The sequence below is a fragment of the Ambystoma mexicanum genome, chromosome 7q (genome assembly GCF_040938575.1).
Source record: "Ambystoma mexicanum isolate Mex_15411 chromosome 7q, UKY_AmexF1_1, whole genome shotgun sequence".
NCBI classification, from domain to species: Eukaryota; Metazoa; Chordata; class Amphibia; order Caudata; family Ambystomatidae; genus Ambystoma; species Ambystoma mexicanum.
Window position 1 is genome coordinate 488,519,776 of NC_090941.1, and position 17,620 is coordinate 488,537,395.

A 17,620-nucleotide genomic window follows, 5' to 3' on the forward strand; every position below is an offset into this window, starting at 1 on the left:
ATTTTAAAACTCCATATCCAAAGAACACAAAAGTAAAACACATTGAAAATGAAAAGTTCAAAGTCCCAAAATATAGCAAAAGAGCTGGAGGGATCTAAGGTAGAGGGAATTTAGCACTTGATTGGCAATTCCTCGAAGGCACAGCTCCACTTCATCAAACTGCTGTAGCAAAATCTGCCTCTACAAGTGCTGTCAGATTTTGCTACCAAAGCATTTTCTGACAGATAGCATTTTCTGGCGTTGGGCCACGCTGGACGCTCCCCTCTATTCTAGATACACAAACGTCTTATACATCCCGTCCCTTACTGCCTGTTAGATTGCAGCCTGCGCAGCCCACCTCAGCAGTCAACACCAGAGGTTAGTGGCAGTATTTTCTAGGTAAAGCGACTAGCGAGGTTCAAGATATGAAAGTCTTCTAGGGCTGGACACGGGTGTCCTTGCTTTGACCTGACTCCAGAGCACGCCCCCACAGTACTCTAGGTCGACTCTCTGTTGTGACGGTGGGTGCGGCCTCCCTGCGCACAAGGCTGTGGTGCCAGACGATTGGCACCGCCTACCTCCCCTCCCAGAGGCTAGCACTGGACAGAGAAACCGCGCGAGCTGCGCCCGCACTCCTGTAGCCGTCGCCATGGTGGCCCTAAACCCAGTTACGGTTTGGTCTTTGCTGGCCTGCGCTGCACAGCTGGCCCTGGGCTATGTGCTGGCTCAGCGGCTGGGCAAAACGTGCTCTCCTCCGGACACCTGGGTCCTAGTCTGGCTCTTCTACGATGCCATTGTGCACTTCACGCTTGTAAGTATGTGCACACTGTGCTTTGGTTTCCCTCATTTCCGTACGAAGCATCATGTTTACACGAAAGCCCATCTACCTAGATCATTTTTTTTTTAAACGACTCCTTTCGTTTTACATCCTCCCATTTGTTTACCAATCTTCCTGCACGGCAAGAGGTATCCCACGAACTCCCCCAGAGCACCTATTGTGTCAATACACCCATAGAAATGGGTGAATTGGGGGAAAAAAAATGAACAGGGCATAGAAGTGTAAACCATGTTGCTGTTTTTGTTTGTCGTCTGCGTACAGTATTTTGCATTGTCTGTCTTGTGCGATGTTTGCCTGGTGGCCCCAGCGCTTTGAGTTTGGCAAAGGTGACTGCACACGGCGTCATGAAATACCTCACAAAACAAAAGTATTGGCTATTGAAATACTTTCTCTGGACGCAGAGGATCCCACTGACGGTTCTATCGCGCATCTGCGAAGAGTCTTAGCAGTGTCAGTGTTTAAAAAAAAATGCTTATTGATGTTCAGTAAAATGCATACTCACTTTCCATAATTAGATTGTAGAAAGAGATTCAATAATGAGGTCATAAAGGGGGAAATTAACGTTCACAATTAAGCTCCTCTTTGGGATCGTGCTTAACTCGGCTCTTTTGAACTGTTTGTTGGTCCGTTATCTGCACCGACTGCCACGTTTCAAAGGTTGATTGCTCTACCTTTGGAAGAGGTGCTGCAGGGTCCTGCTGTAAGGTGCATGCAGCACATAAAACACGGACATGGTAGAGGAGTGCTGTAACTGGCGCCTCCTTAATTTGCACTTGTCACGAGGGTTGAGGCCTGTTGCATCATTACATGTAACGGACACTGGGCCCTGTTGGGGGCGGGTCGGAGCCCCCACGCGGTCCCGTAAGCCCCCACCACATGAAGGAGTCAAGCCGACACCAGTCCTTCGTGTTCGGGCTTCCCGGTCGCTCTGCCGCAGCCAGGAACGCCCCCTTTATTTATACTCAGCGCGGCGGCGTGATACGTCACGCCGCCGCGTAAGCCCGTCATCGGGCAGCGCCACACTCCTCCTTTTCCGGGAGGAACAAGAACATAGATTAACAGTAACTTTATTAACCAGAAAACCACACATCTATCATAAACACTACTGCACACCCAAAAAAAACCCTTTAATGTCATCCACCCAGATCTTCTCACCCCAGTTCACTAATCAAGCGTCCCACAACATATTCGCTGAGGTAGGCAGGTTTCCCTCGCCCAGCCCTCTGGGGGTACCTCCGGCCTACCTCCGGCACGTGACGTCCTTCCGCCGCGTCTCCCCGGACTGGGGATTCGGGTCCTTCGCCCCAGAGACCTCCGTCAGCAGGCATGTCTGGTGGATCAGGTTCGGGTGGGGTTTCAGTTCGTGGATCACCCAGCTTCTTGAAGAAACTCACGTTTCGGGTGACAGCAGATCGTCCATCCGAGGCCGTCACCATGGATCCTTTCACTGCCACTACATCCAATGGCTCCGGTTCATAGGGGAGCGAGAGCTTCCCGTGGGGGTGTCGGTTGCGGATAAGGACCTCATCTCCCGGTTCAAGTCTTTGAGGTCGGAGACCCCTGCGCAGGTTTTCTTGTTCCGTTCGGACCCGCCTTTCAGCCTCCACCCGCGGACTATCGATGACCCCTGGTTCTTTCTCCCCAACTTTCGGCAGCAGTGCCCTGGGGCACCTCTTGAATAACGCTTCTGCCGGTGCCACTCCCGTGGCGGCATGTGGGGTGGTGCGGTACACTCGCAGAAAATGATAGAGGGCGCGTTGTAAGGATTGCCCCTGCCCCTGAGCAATTCGGAATGTTTTGTTCAGAGTCCGCATCAGTCTCTCAGCGTCCCCGTTTGCTCGGGGCCACAGGGGGGAGATCTTCCTGTGCTGTATTCCGCAGCTCTCCATCAACTCGGAGAACCGCTCACTTTGGAAGGGCGATCCGTTGTCAGAGCATAGAGTGTGGGGGAAGCCATGGGCCGCAAATATCTTCTCCATCGCCACCACCACATGCTCAAAGGCCACCGATTCGACAAACTCAACCTCCGGGTATCTCGAGTGTTCATCGACTATTACCAGGAAGTGAGTGCCCACTGATGTTGAGCCAAAGTCGGCGTGGACGATCTCCCAGGGCCTCGTGCCACGGGGCATTGCCTCAATTGCAGGTTCTCGTTGCAGAGGAGAGGCCGCCTGACACCATACCCATGCCGCCACGAAGTCGTCCACCCTTTTCTCCAACTCCGGAAACCAGACTTTCGAGCGGAGCCGCGCCTTGGGTTTGGCGGCGCCCTGATGTCCATGGTGGGCGAGACTGATCACATCGCTCACCTTTGACCGTGGAATGACGATCCGGTCACCCCGGAGTAGCAGCCCTGAGTCGGAGAACGACAACTCCTCCTTCACCTTCCACAACTGCTCCAGAGCTGTTTTGGCTTCCGGCGTGCGCCCGGACACAGCTCCGAGGATGGACTTCCAAGACCCGTTATGCATTGTGTCCTTCAAGATTCGAAAACACTCGTCCTCAGCCGCAGCAGCCTCCAACTCCTCTAGGGACATCGCATTTGGCGTTGCCGCCTCCACCACCATTCGTACATAACTGTCCGCTTCTTTTCCGCAGGTGTCATGTCCATCTCCCCCACCTACTCCCAGATGACGAGACAGGTAGTCCGCGGCATTGTTGGCCCCTGGCCTATACACCAGGGTGACTGAATACTCGAGGAGGGCGAGCATCCACCTCTCAATTCTAGCTGGTGGCTTTGACGATGAGCCCACTAGAATCGGAAGCAGTGGTTTGTGGTCAGTTACCACCGTCACTGGACGTCCCAAGACATAGAGCCGGAAATGTTTGCAGCCCCACAGCACTGCCAGGGCCTCCTGCTCGATCTGGGAGTACCTCTGTTCCGTTTCGGTGAGCGCTTTGCTCGCATATGCCACAGGTCGAACAGTCCCGCTGTGATCCACTTGAGTCAGCACTGCCCCCAACCCGAAAGGACTTGCATCAACCACAATCTCCGATTCCAAGGCGGGGTCGAAGAACGCCATAGTATCTCCCGTTGTGAGGGCACCCTTAATGTCCTCAAAGGCGGCCTGTTCGAGAGGGCCCCAATGCCAAGGTGACTCCTTCTTGGTCAGCGCCCGGAGTGGTTCAGACCTCGAGGCTAAGTTCGGGATGAACCGCCCACAATACGTTGCCATCCCCAGGAAGCTCCTCACGTCCGTCACAGACTCGGGGGCTTTCGCCGCTTTGATGTCCTGAACCTCCTTCGGGTCTGGCGACACCCCCCCCCCTTGAATATGAAGCCAAAGAATTCAATAGAGGGGCGCATGAACTCACACTTCTCCCTGTGCAGGGTGAGGCCCAACGATTGAAGTCGTTTCAGAGTGTTATCGAGCCTCTTCATGTGATCCACTTCGGTTTTGGCAAACACCAGAATATCATCGCTGATATTGAGGACGCCCTCCAGATCTGCTAGGGCGCCCCTGATGATGTTTTGGAACACTTCAGCAGCAGACGATACTCCAAAACTCAACCGCTTGTATCGATATAGTCCCCGATGGGTGGTAAACGTTGTTATGTACCGGGACTCTGGATGAAGGACGACCTGGTGATACCCGGCTCGGAGGTCCAGTTTCGAGAACACTCGAGCCCCCTGAACATCAGCAATGATATCATCGATCGTTGGAGTAAGATGGCGCTCCCTTTTGATTGCCTTGTTGGGGAGCCTCATGTCCACGCAAATGCGTACCGAGTCAGGTTGCTTGGGCTTTCTGGCCACCACGATCGGAGACACCCAGGGGGTTGGGCCCTCAACCTTTTCGATGATATCCAGGCTCACCAAATTGTCCAGCTCCTTATCGACCTGCTCCCTTAAATGGAATGGTACTCGGCGGTGTTTCAATGCGATGGGCTGCACTGACTCATCGATGTGTAATCGAACTGGTTCCCCCGTCATCTTTCCGATCCCACTGAAGAGTGCAGCATATTTGTCGAGGAGATCATTAATGTCCTCCAGGTGGACGGAGTGTGCAAAGCTGACGATACCTAAGGCCTCCGCAGCTGCGTAACTGAGCAGGGTATTGCTGCTCACCGGGGTCACATAAAATCGAGCCTTGATTTGTGAGCCATCATGTTCCACGTCTGCCACGAAGGCACCGTCGAGCAGTAGCGGTTCCTGACCCCCAAAAGCAAATATGCGGGCCTTTGGTGCGACCAGACCTGGGAGGGGTTTGAGAGAGTCATAATGCCCTCTGGCCATCACATTGACAGAGGCGCCTGTGTCAACGAGCACTGGGACTGGGAAGTGGTTGATCTCGACCACACATCTCGGCTGTCTCCGGCTTTTTCCTTTGAGTATTCCCACGCTTGAGACGAAAAAGATGTTCTCCTCGTCTTCCTCTTCGGCTCCTTCCGGATGGGACTCAACTTCACCCTGTTCTACCTGGGCAATACTGGGCTGTTGGCTCTGGCGCGGAGTCCATGTCCGTGCCTGACCTCTCGCACCATCACCGGCATGGCTGCACGACATACTCTCGAGAAATGATCGGCCAGTCCACACCTCCCACAGGTTTTTCCAACCGCCGGGCATTCTGCCATGTGAGGGAGGTCGTACCCGCACTTCTGGCACGACTCCCCGGCTCTTCCTGCCCTGTCTCGGGGTCCTCCACCCGGACGTCTCACTCCTCGGCCACCCCGCCACACGACACACACCTCCTCCGACCTCACCGACCGAGACCCAGCTTCCATCTTGTTGGCTCGTGCTTCTGCTACCTCGTGGCACCTGCCCAGCTCCAGTATGCGGGGCAGCGTGATGCCCGGCTCTCTCAGGACTTGCCTCCTGAGCTTGCCGGAGGAGCATGCCTGGATTAGCATCGTGCGTATCATGTCGTCTGCATCCCCCCATGCACAACCGAGAGAGAGGCGGCGTAGGCGACCATAAAAAGTGTCCAGTGTCTCCTCCTCCTTCTGCTTCGCCGAGAGCATGACGAACCTCTCATAGTCCACGTTTGCAAGGGGAAGGAAATGTGCGAGGAGGGCCGCCTTGGCCGCATCATAAGAGTTGTTGATAGGAGTAAGCGATTCAAATATCTCCTGGACTGTCGGCCCTGCCGAGTACAGCATGGTGGCAATTCTGCTGTCATCATCCGTCACCTGAGCAGCCCTGAAATACATGTCGAGGCGACTCACCCATCTTCTCCATCGGGGCCCCATGCTCGAGGGTGGGCCCGACGCATCGAATTCCGGAATGGGCTGCAAGGCGGCATGGGCCGCGGGTGCTCGTGCTTGAGCCATGATGGGAAACCCTGGTTGTCCAGGTGGCGGTCCTGCAGGGACTTGAATCACCGGAGGTAGGGCGGCCTGTTGTTGAGCCGCTGCCTGGCCACGATCGCGGGGTAGGGACGCTGCTGCACCACCACTGTCCGAATCCTCAGAGTCACCCATGGGCTTGAGCGCACAGGCACCCCCACCTACTGTCCTGAGGGCCGCAACTCAGACACCCACCATCATAGTGCGACTCACCCCTCCTTCCCGGGTACACGAACAGTTCCACCACGGGGAGGCTTCCGGACGAGGCACCAGTGGATGTACAAAAGACTCAGGTACCCAGAGCAGCCAAGCTTGATGATGAAGAAGACAAAGAAAAACCCACGGCACTCTGATGATGAAGGGGACAAAGGGAACACCGTGGATCCACCTTGCCGCAATCCAAATGGACTTGGAAGTTCCAAAAATTGAGCCAAAAGTGATGGATTGGCCTAGACAGGCCGTGTCATATAAGTCCTCTCCTGGCTTTCACACGACGTAAAAGACCCAAAATCGGGTTAAAACCCACAAATCAGACATGGGCGTGCAGGGTAGAGCTCCTGCTATGAATATGTCCAAAAATTAGGCCCGTGTTGACTTCACGCTCCAAACCGGAGCGTCGTGAAGTTTCACGGCCTCCAAGACAAAATGGCCGCCGGCCGCGTGTGCGTCCCGCAACCCGGCATGAAACGAAACGAAGGTCCGTTCCGCTTCGTTCAAAAAAATTAATCTTCCACAGATTATACCGCCGGGCCCGGGTCTCCCTCACCACTCGTCGCCACTGTTGGGGGCGGGTCGGAGCCCCCACGCGGTCCCGTAAGCCCCCACCACATGAAGGAGTCAAGCCGACACCAGTCCTTCGTGTTCGGGCTTCCCGGTCACTCTGCCGCGGCCGGGAACGCCCCCTTTATTTATACTCAGCGCGGCGGCGTGATACCTCACGCCGCCGCGTAAGCCCGTCATCGGGCAGCGCCACAGGCCCTTGCATCGCGCACCATGAATCTAAAACTCCCTAACTAAAATATGAATACCAAGTGTGTCATTGATTGTATTCATAGCTTTTGACCTGGGATTAGCCTCTTTGGTTTTGCTTGTATAAGCAGTAGTCCCGTAGTGGTTGGGCGAGGGGGTCCTTCTCGACACACTCCTGGGGTATCTGCTTTGGGCCTCCGTTACCTCACTCCCGCTGGCCAGGCTATCTGGTTGAGGTGTTGATTCTCTGTCAGGTTGGCCACTGGCACCAGGGCCACGAGAACCTCCATTCTAGTTTTGTGCTGCTTAGCTCTTGTATCCTCTTCATTCTTCGAAAAACGAGGGCACTCTGGACCCAAAGACAGGGAGGGGTAGCCAGGCAATAGTTTCAGCAGCAATGTTCAAGTTCAATGAAGATGTCTTTAAATGGGTAGAGTGAGGCGTGCTTGTCACTAGGGCACTTTCAGGCAGGCCACCGCTACAGAACCACTTTAAATACCTATTAGGCTTATTCCTGAGGCTCAACGGCGCCAATCCATAAGTCTGGGAGCTGTATAAGTTGGTGATTTGGCATCACCCCAGAGCCTGCCCCCCCCCCCTGAAACACTTGTGTATAGGCGCGTTATAAATGCCATATCATATATCAGATGGGAACCAGAGCCTAGAGCTGTTCCTTTGTACCAGGGATTCTACCTGACCCAGTCCAGGATCTTATAGGTTCAGGTGGGTCCTCCTGCCCTTCACAGGCTGGTAGCTTGCCATAGAACACTTGTAGGGTACCAGTGTCTCAGTAGGTTGGTCTTGTTCCAGCAGCAGGTCACCCCAAATGTGCTTCTGGGATGAGTGAGGAAAAATGCCTGCTCCTTTGCTTGAAGTCTTTATCTTCACCCCTACGGAAGAGGACTTTGGGGCAGGGCAGACCACACCCCCAATAAAGTTCTATTTGAAATCCTCCTTTTGTGCAGTCAGTCAATCTGCCACAGCGTGCACGTCCCCTTATAGTGTTCTGTAATGGCCCTATGCGGACTGCTGTGCGTAGGGGAATGTTCTTCAAACTGGGTGGCTTGCCCCCCCTATGGGGGACCGAAGGTTGTCTACGGGGGCCCCTGAGACTCTTTAAAAAGTGATTAAGATTACTGTTTTTGATATAAAAAAGGATTAAGGTAACTGCTTTTAATAGGAAATATATACGCAATAGACACTCTGCTTATATTTTAAAGAGCCTACCCCCTGACATTCTTTGGACCCCAAGGGGGTGCCTTAAGCAATATCTTTAGTCAAGGGGTGGCTTGGTATGATAATGTTTGAATACCACTGGCATGTAGGGCCTTATGATTGCTGATATCAGTCCCAGAGTGCTTTGTCGGCATGAAGTGGGGAGGTGACCCAGAAAGTATGAGTGACATTAGAGATTCCAAGATGATGGGATCCTTGTCTCACTGTACTTCTCGCCTCGGCTACTGTAACTTCGCCTCTTCTACTGTGTGTCCTGCATCAATGGGGCACTGGCAATTGCCTCCTTGCAGAGATTTCCTTTTGGCCGTCAGAGCATGTGCTTCGAGTCATTGGTCCCCTTCGGGCCCCCTGGGGGTAGATCCTCTTCTCTTGGAAGGTGACAGACATTCCCAGAGAAAACAAAGAGGACTTTTAGGACTGTACCCAAATGGTTTGTTTTGGGTGAAACTGTCAGGTTCAATTCTCTCAGCGATCTTCAGTCTGTAGGGTATTTTCTTTACAGAAACGGCTACACACTCATCCTGTAATAACGGTCACCACACACAGATCAAGGGTTTTTCCACAGCCATAGTTATACACACATTTAACCTATGCTGTGCCCTATGGTCGCCATTAGACCACATTTGACCCATGCTGCGCCCTTTGGTCGCTACTTGACTTATGTTGTGCCCTGTGTTGTACCCTATGGTCGCCAGTAGACCAAATTTAACCTATGCTGAGCCCTGTGTTGTGCCCTATGGTCACCACTGGACCTCATCTGACCCATGCTGAGCCCCGTGTTGTGCCCTTTGGTCGCCATTAGACCACATTCTCTATACCCAGCATTAGTCCTCTGCATCATAGCTATAGTCACACAGGTTGTCCCTAGCAATCAAGATCACATCGATCAGTCACCAACACATACCTCACACTTTTGCCAACACACTACTAACGCTATGCAACCCAATCTCTACACATTCTGCAAGGCCCAAGAAACAATACTCTATGCCTCCCTACCTTGTACCATATCCAATAGAAACAACAGACTCCGCGCAAGACTAGCCAAACTACACGAACCACTGAGAAGAGCCCTTCCGGCCTCCAATCTCAAAACCAACTACAAACCTAACCCACGATTGCCCAGCCAACCTAAATGGCCTACTCAAACATCTACTTTGAAGGTGAACACCTTCCAGCTTAATAACCTCCAACCTAAAGCTTGCCCCACTGTAGACAAACCCATCCGAGCTAACAAAACTCCTGAAGCCCCCCCTCTCAAGGGAGCTAACATAACTCCTGAAGCCCCCCCTCTCAAGGGAGCGCTCCTTAATGCTAGATCACTAGTCGCTCACGGCTACGGATATTGCCGATTTAATTACGGAAGGGAACCTGGATTATCTTGCAATTACGGAAACTTGGCTCCATAATGCAGCAGGACCTGCCCTCATGCTAGCCGTCCCTGATGGCTACCATAATCAGACAAGACCGTGATAATGCACGAGGTGGCGGCATTGCTATTATTTCTAAAACAGCTCTTGGTCTCAGACTAGCCCCTACCCAGCCTCTACAATCATGTGAAACCCTCACCGCCAAAATTCAGATAAACAATTCGCAATCCATTACCATACACCTTATATACAGACCACCCGGCCCTCTTGGTACCTTTGAGGAAGACTTGCATAATATAATTATGAACAACCTGAAACCTACCACGCAACTACTTATATTAGGTGACTTCAACTTAGGATTTAACGACCAAACGGACAAAAATGCCACCAAAATCGCTAACACGATCAAAGCACTAGGCCTTACCCAAAAAGTCACCACACCCACCCACCTTAAAGGGAGAATATTGGACTGGGTAGCGGACCTTAACTGCTCTGCCACTATCACTTCCATCCTGCCTTTAGCATGGACAGACCATTCTCTGATCTCCTTTCACTTATCTACTATCAGACCCACTCCTCTGGCTCGACCACGAGCACCATAATGCCCAACCAGAAGTAATAAAAGTATTACGGTAGAAAAAATTATCCCCGCCATACTGCCTACTCTCAACGCACTGCCTGATAATCTCGATCCCAGCAGCCTAGTTCAGGAATTCAACAATATCATGCTCACCACATTGGATAAAATTGCTCCCATCAAACTCAGACCGAGCAAACCCATAGCCCACCTAAACAAATGGTTCACCCCTCAACTCAAAGACCTTTGCACCTTAAAGAACAAAAGTGAAACAAATTGGAGACTATGCCCCTCTAGTGAGAATAAAGCTAAATTAACTGCACTTTCCTCACATTACAAAAAGGAAATCTGCCAAGCAAAACGCGACTCCTACGACAAACGTATTGCTAACTCAAACTCAAGCATGAAAGAACTCTTCTCCATACTCAAAGAACTAGAGTCCCCTATTGCTATACCGGACGTCTGCACCAAGGACAAATCCTGGTGTACAGATATACAACAAGCCTTGGCGCATAAAATTGACACACTTCAGAATAAAATTCAACTAAAAAAGAAGTCTCTAAACTTACTGCATTCGCCTAACACTCCCCTGCCCAACGAGCCACCACCGGCACATAATACCACATTCCACTTCTCTAAAATGTCCATCCTAGAGGCAGAAAAAATTATCCTATCTTTGAAGCCCTCAAACTGCAAAGGCGATATCTGCCCTGCACAGCTAATAAAAGATGCTGCTAGAGAACTCTCCCCATTTATAACCAAACTGATAAATGCCTCATTTGCCACAGGTACTATACCTGCCAACCTCAAGCAATCCTGGGTGCTACCACTCCTCAAGAAACAGACACTTGATCCCCTCATTCCTACAAACTACCGGCCTATTACCACGGTCCCATTTTTATTAAAAATATTGGATAAGGCCGCCTACACTCAAATTCAGAAGCATTTAGAATTGCACAAACTCCTGGGCAACAGACAATCTGGCTTCCGTCCACTGCACGGAACTGAGACTGCCCTAATCGACCTTAAGTCCCAAATAGACGAGTTGAGAGACAAAGGAAGGACAGTACTCCTGCTCCTACTTGACCTCTCCGCTGCATTCGACCTGGTCAACCACAAGGTCTTATGTCGGCACCTTGACTCTGCAGCTCACTTCTCCACGGACGCTATCAAGTGGATCGAGTCCTTCCTGAGTGAGAGGACCATGAGAGTCTTCTCCCCCTACACCCATCCTATGTGGTGTTCCCCAAGGATCCTGCGTCTCACCTACCCTCTACTACATCTTCACTAAGCCACTGTTCGACGATCTGGACCAGCTGGGTATCACCTACACTAACTATGCAGATGATACCCAGATTCTCCTACCACTTTCTGGGGATTACGGTACGGACATGGGCCTAGTGAACAAGGTTTACCTTATCATTCAAGCATGGATGGCCACTCACGGTCTATGGTTGAACGATGATAAGACTGAACTAATAATATTGGGTTCGCAGGCCAATATTAAAAAATTAGGTCAAGAATATTCATCTTTCAATATTGACGGCAATACTATTAGTCTCTAAGGAAGTAAAAACCCTTGGAATTTACTTGGATTCCACACTTTCCTTTGACAAGCAGGTCAAATCCCTTACCTCGGCTACGGCTTACACATGCAAAATTCTTAGAGCTGGTAAACCGTTCCTCTCTGACAATAGTTGTCTGATCCTGGCTAGAGCTTTTATACTCTATAGAATCGACTATTGCAATGCCCTCTACATTGGGGCTAACAAATCTATTATTCAAAAGCACGCCTTAAGAGCAGCCCTTGGCATAAACAAGAAAACCCACATTTCTGCCTTGAGACTTCAACACAAATGGCTCTCCACATCCAATAAAATACTTCTAAAAACACTCTTTGACACACAAAGCCCTGAACAATGCGGCCCCTAGTTACCTCATAGACAAACTTCAGAGAAGAACTTCTCTCAGACCAACTAGAAGTGGGAACACCAATTGCCTAAATATCCCCAAATACAAACTCACTACCATCGGGGGCAATGGCTTCACTGTTAAGGCAGCCAAAAGCTGGAATTCACTGCCCCACGAGTTGAGAGCTGACCAACCATATCCACTCTTCAGGAAAAACCTAATATAACACATCACTGCCACCAGTCCTTAGACTCCCATCACCCTCTCCCCTGAGGACACTATCCTGCAATCAAGATAACAGTATATCTTGCTATATTCGTTCTTTATGTAAATATTGTTGCCTGTGTATATGTAACCATATAAGCTTTATATCCTTAGTGCATGTACCTTTGCTTCAGCCCTATTGTTCATATTGTATGTATCCTGTAGTCATGCAAAAATTGTTCATCTAGCTATATGTAAATTCTGTAACCTGTGTATACGTAACTATGTAAGCCTTGCATTTCCTTGTCGTTGCGCCCTTTTACTCACGAGTCTGGTGCGCTTAACAAATGAATAAACAAACAAACACAAAAGCAGCAGAAGGAAGGTACATGTTTAGAGAAGGTGGGGAACGTTCCTTTCCACCAGCACCCATCACATAATGCCTTCCCTAAACCTAAACTGTGCTGTGTCGGGGAAAACCTACGAGTCACCCTGATTTATGACATTTTTATCTAACGGAAAGATGTCCTGCCTTGGGCTAAACGATGCTTAAGGGAGACACTCCTGCTTTATCATATGCTTGCAGCTAAACTCTACAGTGACCATGGGTCATGAACACGCGTCTAAAAAAAACAAGCATTGTTCAGATTTATGTGAGCGATATAAGATGGCAGGATATAGAAAGACGACGATAGCAACCTGACAGTCCCCCGTTTTCCTTATGCTACAATATTAGTAAGCCTAAGGTATTCTTCTTGAGGTAGTTTGTGATCTGTTTCTCGGGCACCTGTATCAACAAATGTTTGCAGCTATTGTAGTAATCGAGTTCATACCACTGGTGCACCATGCCTTGAACAACTTGAAAAGTGAGCAGCCAATCATTAATGAGTATGCCTGGAAACATGAAAATCTTTGATCCACACGCACCAAACATGTTTGTGAATGTTGCCCACCAGTCCATAGAGTGATCTGTAAGGACATAGGAAATGTTCCTAATGTGTGCTGCATGATCCTGTATATCTTGTTTATCAGGTACAAATACACAGCAATTAGCTATTAAGGCGCGCGCACACCTCCTTGGGCTGCTAGCATCATGTCTAGCACCATTCTATTTTGCAGTACCATTCTCCTTATTTCCCCTAGTTCCTTAGCAAGGACATCTAGAATATAACTGATTTCATTGCCCACTAGCTCAAGCCACTGCCTGGAGTCTCAAAAGGGCAGTTCCTATCCATGTAACAACATATGTACAACCACCCAGGCCCCGATGGACACACCCCACTGTTCCCCCCGTAACCTCCCCCGCTGTCAATGGGAGATAAATGTTTACAAGCACCTGTGCATCTTCATTGCTTCTTTTTTGTAGGGAGCGGGCATTCGGAATTTTCCCTGTTGGGTGATCTTTGAGCCCAGGGAAAAACATAGGTCAGGTTCCGTTGGCCTGTCCATGGGGAGGGTAGGGCTTTGTACACTTTGGTACCGCCCAACCAAAACACTCCTTGTGAAAGCGAAGGCTAGTATTGCTGAGGGTACATAGATTGAAATACAAAGTTGTACAGCCTATACCACACTGCTGTTGCCGCACCAACCTAGTCAGGGGAACATTGCGGTTACTGTCAATATAAGGGGATTGATTAATAACTCTTGAGGCCACTAGATTCTTCTACCAGTGTTAGCTTTTTAATACGGATAACACAGGAGCAGTAGTATTTGTCCACTTATACCTAAGACTATCATTTTCCCACTCCTTCTCTGTCAACAGGGTGGTGCCATCCGCAAGCAATTGAAATTTGAAATTGCATCATGTTGTGATTCCCACCATTCTCCTCTCCCCTTCTCTTACTTTCACACATAGAGGGGAGGGTTGCGAGGGATGTACTCTAAGCATTCTTGATAGTTTATTTCGGCCCTTAGAGATAGTCAAGTTTGTGGGTCTTCAGAGTAAATCCGATTCATTCCATAATGGCGAGTTAGAAACAGCAAGAAGGGTATAACAGTTTTCTGAATGGTGTTGCAGATTACTACATACCCAATAGTCACTCACATTCCGTTCAGAGTTATATACGCCAATTTCATGTACGAGTTTCCCTCTAAAGATTGTGATAACTTTGTGACACCCAAATAAATGCGCAGGAGGCAGGTAACTCCTACCGCTGTAACCCAAGTAACAGCCATGCTTTTGTGTGGAACCTCTCTCCCTCCCACTCCAGGTTCTCTGTCCAGACAGTGACACAGATTCTTACCCGTTCTTGACTCAGGTTTACCGGAAGAGCTTGCAGGTAACCTGCAAGTGCAATTGTGTCAGGGCTTGCAATAACAGAGGAAGAATTTCCTGACCAGTCTGGCTGTATTTATTCCTCCTATAGGAATGCGGAAAAGGTGGCCAATAAGTGATTGGATCGTATGCCTTAAACTGTGGGTAAGGTATATTGGTGTAAACCCAGTGTTGCCCCCCTGAAGGGCCTGCCCACCCAGCCAGGCAGGCTGTGCAATTTGGCACTGTGCAGTCGCGTCGAACAAGGACCTTGCCGATATGGCAATGATGGGAGATTTTACCTCAATAGAGTTTAAAATTGTCTGGCAGTGCACATTCCCTTCTAGTGTATTCAGTTATTTCAGTAAAATCTATGTTACATGTGCATATTGTGAGTTTTGCTGTGTCTTCTGAAGGAGTTTGTGTGCCCACAGTGCTCCTCTCCGCCCCCTCCCCCAACGATCATTGGATACTGCTAGAATCGGTACTGTTCTGGTGCTTGCCCTTAGGCATTTGTCAATGCCAATAACATTCATGTACTGACCATCTCTCTAATACATGCATGTGTATTAATATGTATGTAATAATAAACCCATAATAATAATATTTTATTAAGTATTGGATAATACATCACGTGGGGCTGATCTAATATGTTTTGCATTTATAATGTCTATGAGGAAAGTTCACAACAACCTCATCACTTCCATTGCTACTATCTACTTCTACCTGTTGGTGTGCGTAGGTACAGGTGGTTCCTTCCTACCAATGTGCTGCTAACAGTTCCCTAATATATTTACATTTTTCTAAATTGTAGCAATACGTCTGCTGGGGGCTTCTGGTCTTTACTGTCCATTTACTTTTCTGTTCCTAAGGTTATAATGAAAAGTTCTTGATAAGTCTTTGTTCCTCCAGAGCTCTGGGAATGTTGGGAATGGTACGGTTGGTGGTGGTGCGTTTGCAGGGACCTCCTTCTGCTTCATCACATGCGATGCATGGACCCATAGTGGTATGCCCTCACACTTCACAGAAGTGTATGACACCATGAGGACCACACATGGTCCTTTCCAGCATGGTGCTAGTGCTGAAGTGATTTCTGTGTGTGGGCTCTCATGAACACCAGATCCCCAGAATTGATATTGTGCAGCGGCTTGCTGGTTGTCCTTGTAAAGTTGCTGAGACCTGTGAATGGAGAGACTGGATGGCAGGGGTCTAGGAAATAAAGTACTGCAGCATATTGTCATCACACAATGGAAGGGATGAAAAAGCTTGTGCTACTGTAGGTAAACACATAGGGTGTGCGGTAACAATTTTATGAGGGGAGAGGCCAGTGCTTCTGTTAATCAAGCCTTGCATGTACATTAGTGCAATGGGCAGAGCTTGGAACCAGTTTAGCTCTGTCTGTGCAGATCTTTGCCAATTTGCTCTTAAGATCTGCGTTGCATCTCTCCACCTAGTCACTCGCTAGTGGATGATAGGCTGTGTGCAACCTGTGTTTGAAAAGGCTTTGCAAATCAGAGACATTAAAGCATTATCGAAGTGGGGGCCTCTGTCGCTATCTATAGAGACAGAGATACCCATTTCGGTATGAAATCTTGCAACAAGCACTTAGCTACTGTCTGAGCCTTATCTCTCCTGCAGGGATACGCTTCGGCCTAACGCTGAATACGTTACAAAAGGTGTTAGGTGCATGACTGAACAAACAGTGACATGTGGGAAAAATCCATTTACAAGGCCTGGAATGGACCAGCCAGGGAGGAGCCATCCCTAAAGGGAACTTTTGGTCCCCCCGGATCGAACTGGTGGCATTGAGAACACAGATGAACAATCCAACGTGCTGCTGTAGGGAAACCTGGAGCCCACCATGCCGAATATACCTGTGACACCATGGCATGTTCATTCACATGTGCCAATCCATGTGCATTACTAGCTGAGAAGACTCCTACGGATCCCTCACTGAACCCCTGCCTAAAGTCTCATCCCAGGTGGCCAGGGAAAGACAGACTTTCCTGATCCCAACCCTGGGGTTCGTGTACTGCGGCAGGATCACCTGGGAGGAGACAGGACCCAGGGTGGTGAGGAGATTCTGTGGTATGAGACACAGTATTTTTCCTCTGACAGGAAGATTCTTACCACTGTACCAAAATAAGTTATAGTTTATTGTCAGTTTAATGTCTATCAACCTCATATTAGATCTAAGGGTTTGAACCCCAAGGTTATAAAATCAGAACAAATTATATTGAAACAAAGATCCTTTTTGGTATCCAGACTAAACACCTTTCTTAAACCCAAGGGTATAATGTAAAGGATTATGGAAATGTTGTCTTCACTAAATCATTTTCCTCTGCATTAGCTCATTCTCATAGCCACTCTGTTAAAAGCCTTAAGGGAATTAAAGATACCCTTATAGATAATTCAGAAGTTGAAAAGCCTATCTGTATTGGAAGAAACTACAAGTCCCAGAGTCCTAGAGGTACTGAGATGAGGAAGAGGGCTGAAGAGGCATGTAGAGGTAGTAGTCAGGCAATTAAGCCTAGTAGCCATTGCAGTAGTCAGGGAATTAAGGCTAATGACCTACACCTGAAGCCTGTCATTGAACCGATGAGGCATAAAAGGCCCCAGCTGGAAAGGAGGCGTATAATGAGCTGGAACAAGAGCTCAAAGGCTGGCTGTAGTAGCAGTAGTAGAGGAGAAGCACGAGGCTAGCAAAGGAAATGGAAGAACCGGAGGGATGCTGGAACGTGGAGACAGCAGATTTCCCCTGCAAAGTGCCATTCTCCCAAACGTACAAGTGCAGAGGCTGCGCAGCGGAAGACATGCAGGAGGCGGCTGAGTTTTCCCCATGTGAGCCGTGTTGCTGTGATAGCAGTGTCGAAGTGCAGGAGACTAAGGTCAGAAGTAGAAGGCAAGCCAAGTGTCTCAGTAGAAAACACAGGAGAAAAAGGAACTCCCAAATCAAGTGGCCTGACCGAAGACACCTGTGCTGGTGAAGGGTGTGGGTC

General features: G+C 49.4%; 1 protein-coding gene across 1 annotated transcript in view; it reads left to right on the top strand.

The window, feature by feature from the left end:
* Nucleotides 1–527: 527 nt before the first annotated feature.
* Nucleotides 528–17,620, top strand: part of EBPL (EBP like) — a 313,408-nt gene continuing 296,315 nt past the window's right edge. The window contains exon 1 of the mRNA XM_069639930.1: nt 528–790. Within this exon, the coding sequence (XP_069496031.1) occupies nt 629–790 (162 nt within the window). The 5' untranslated portion in view covers nt 528–628. The remainder of the gene's footprint in view (nt 791–17,620) is intronic.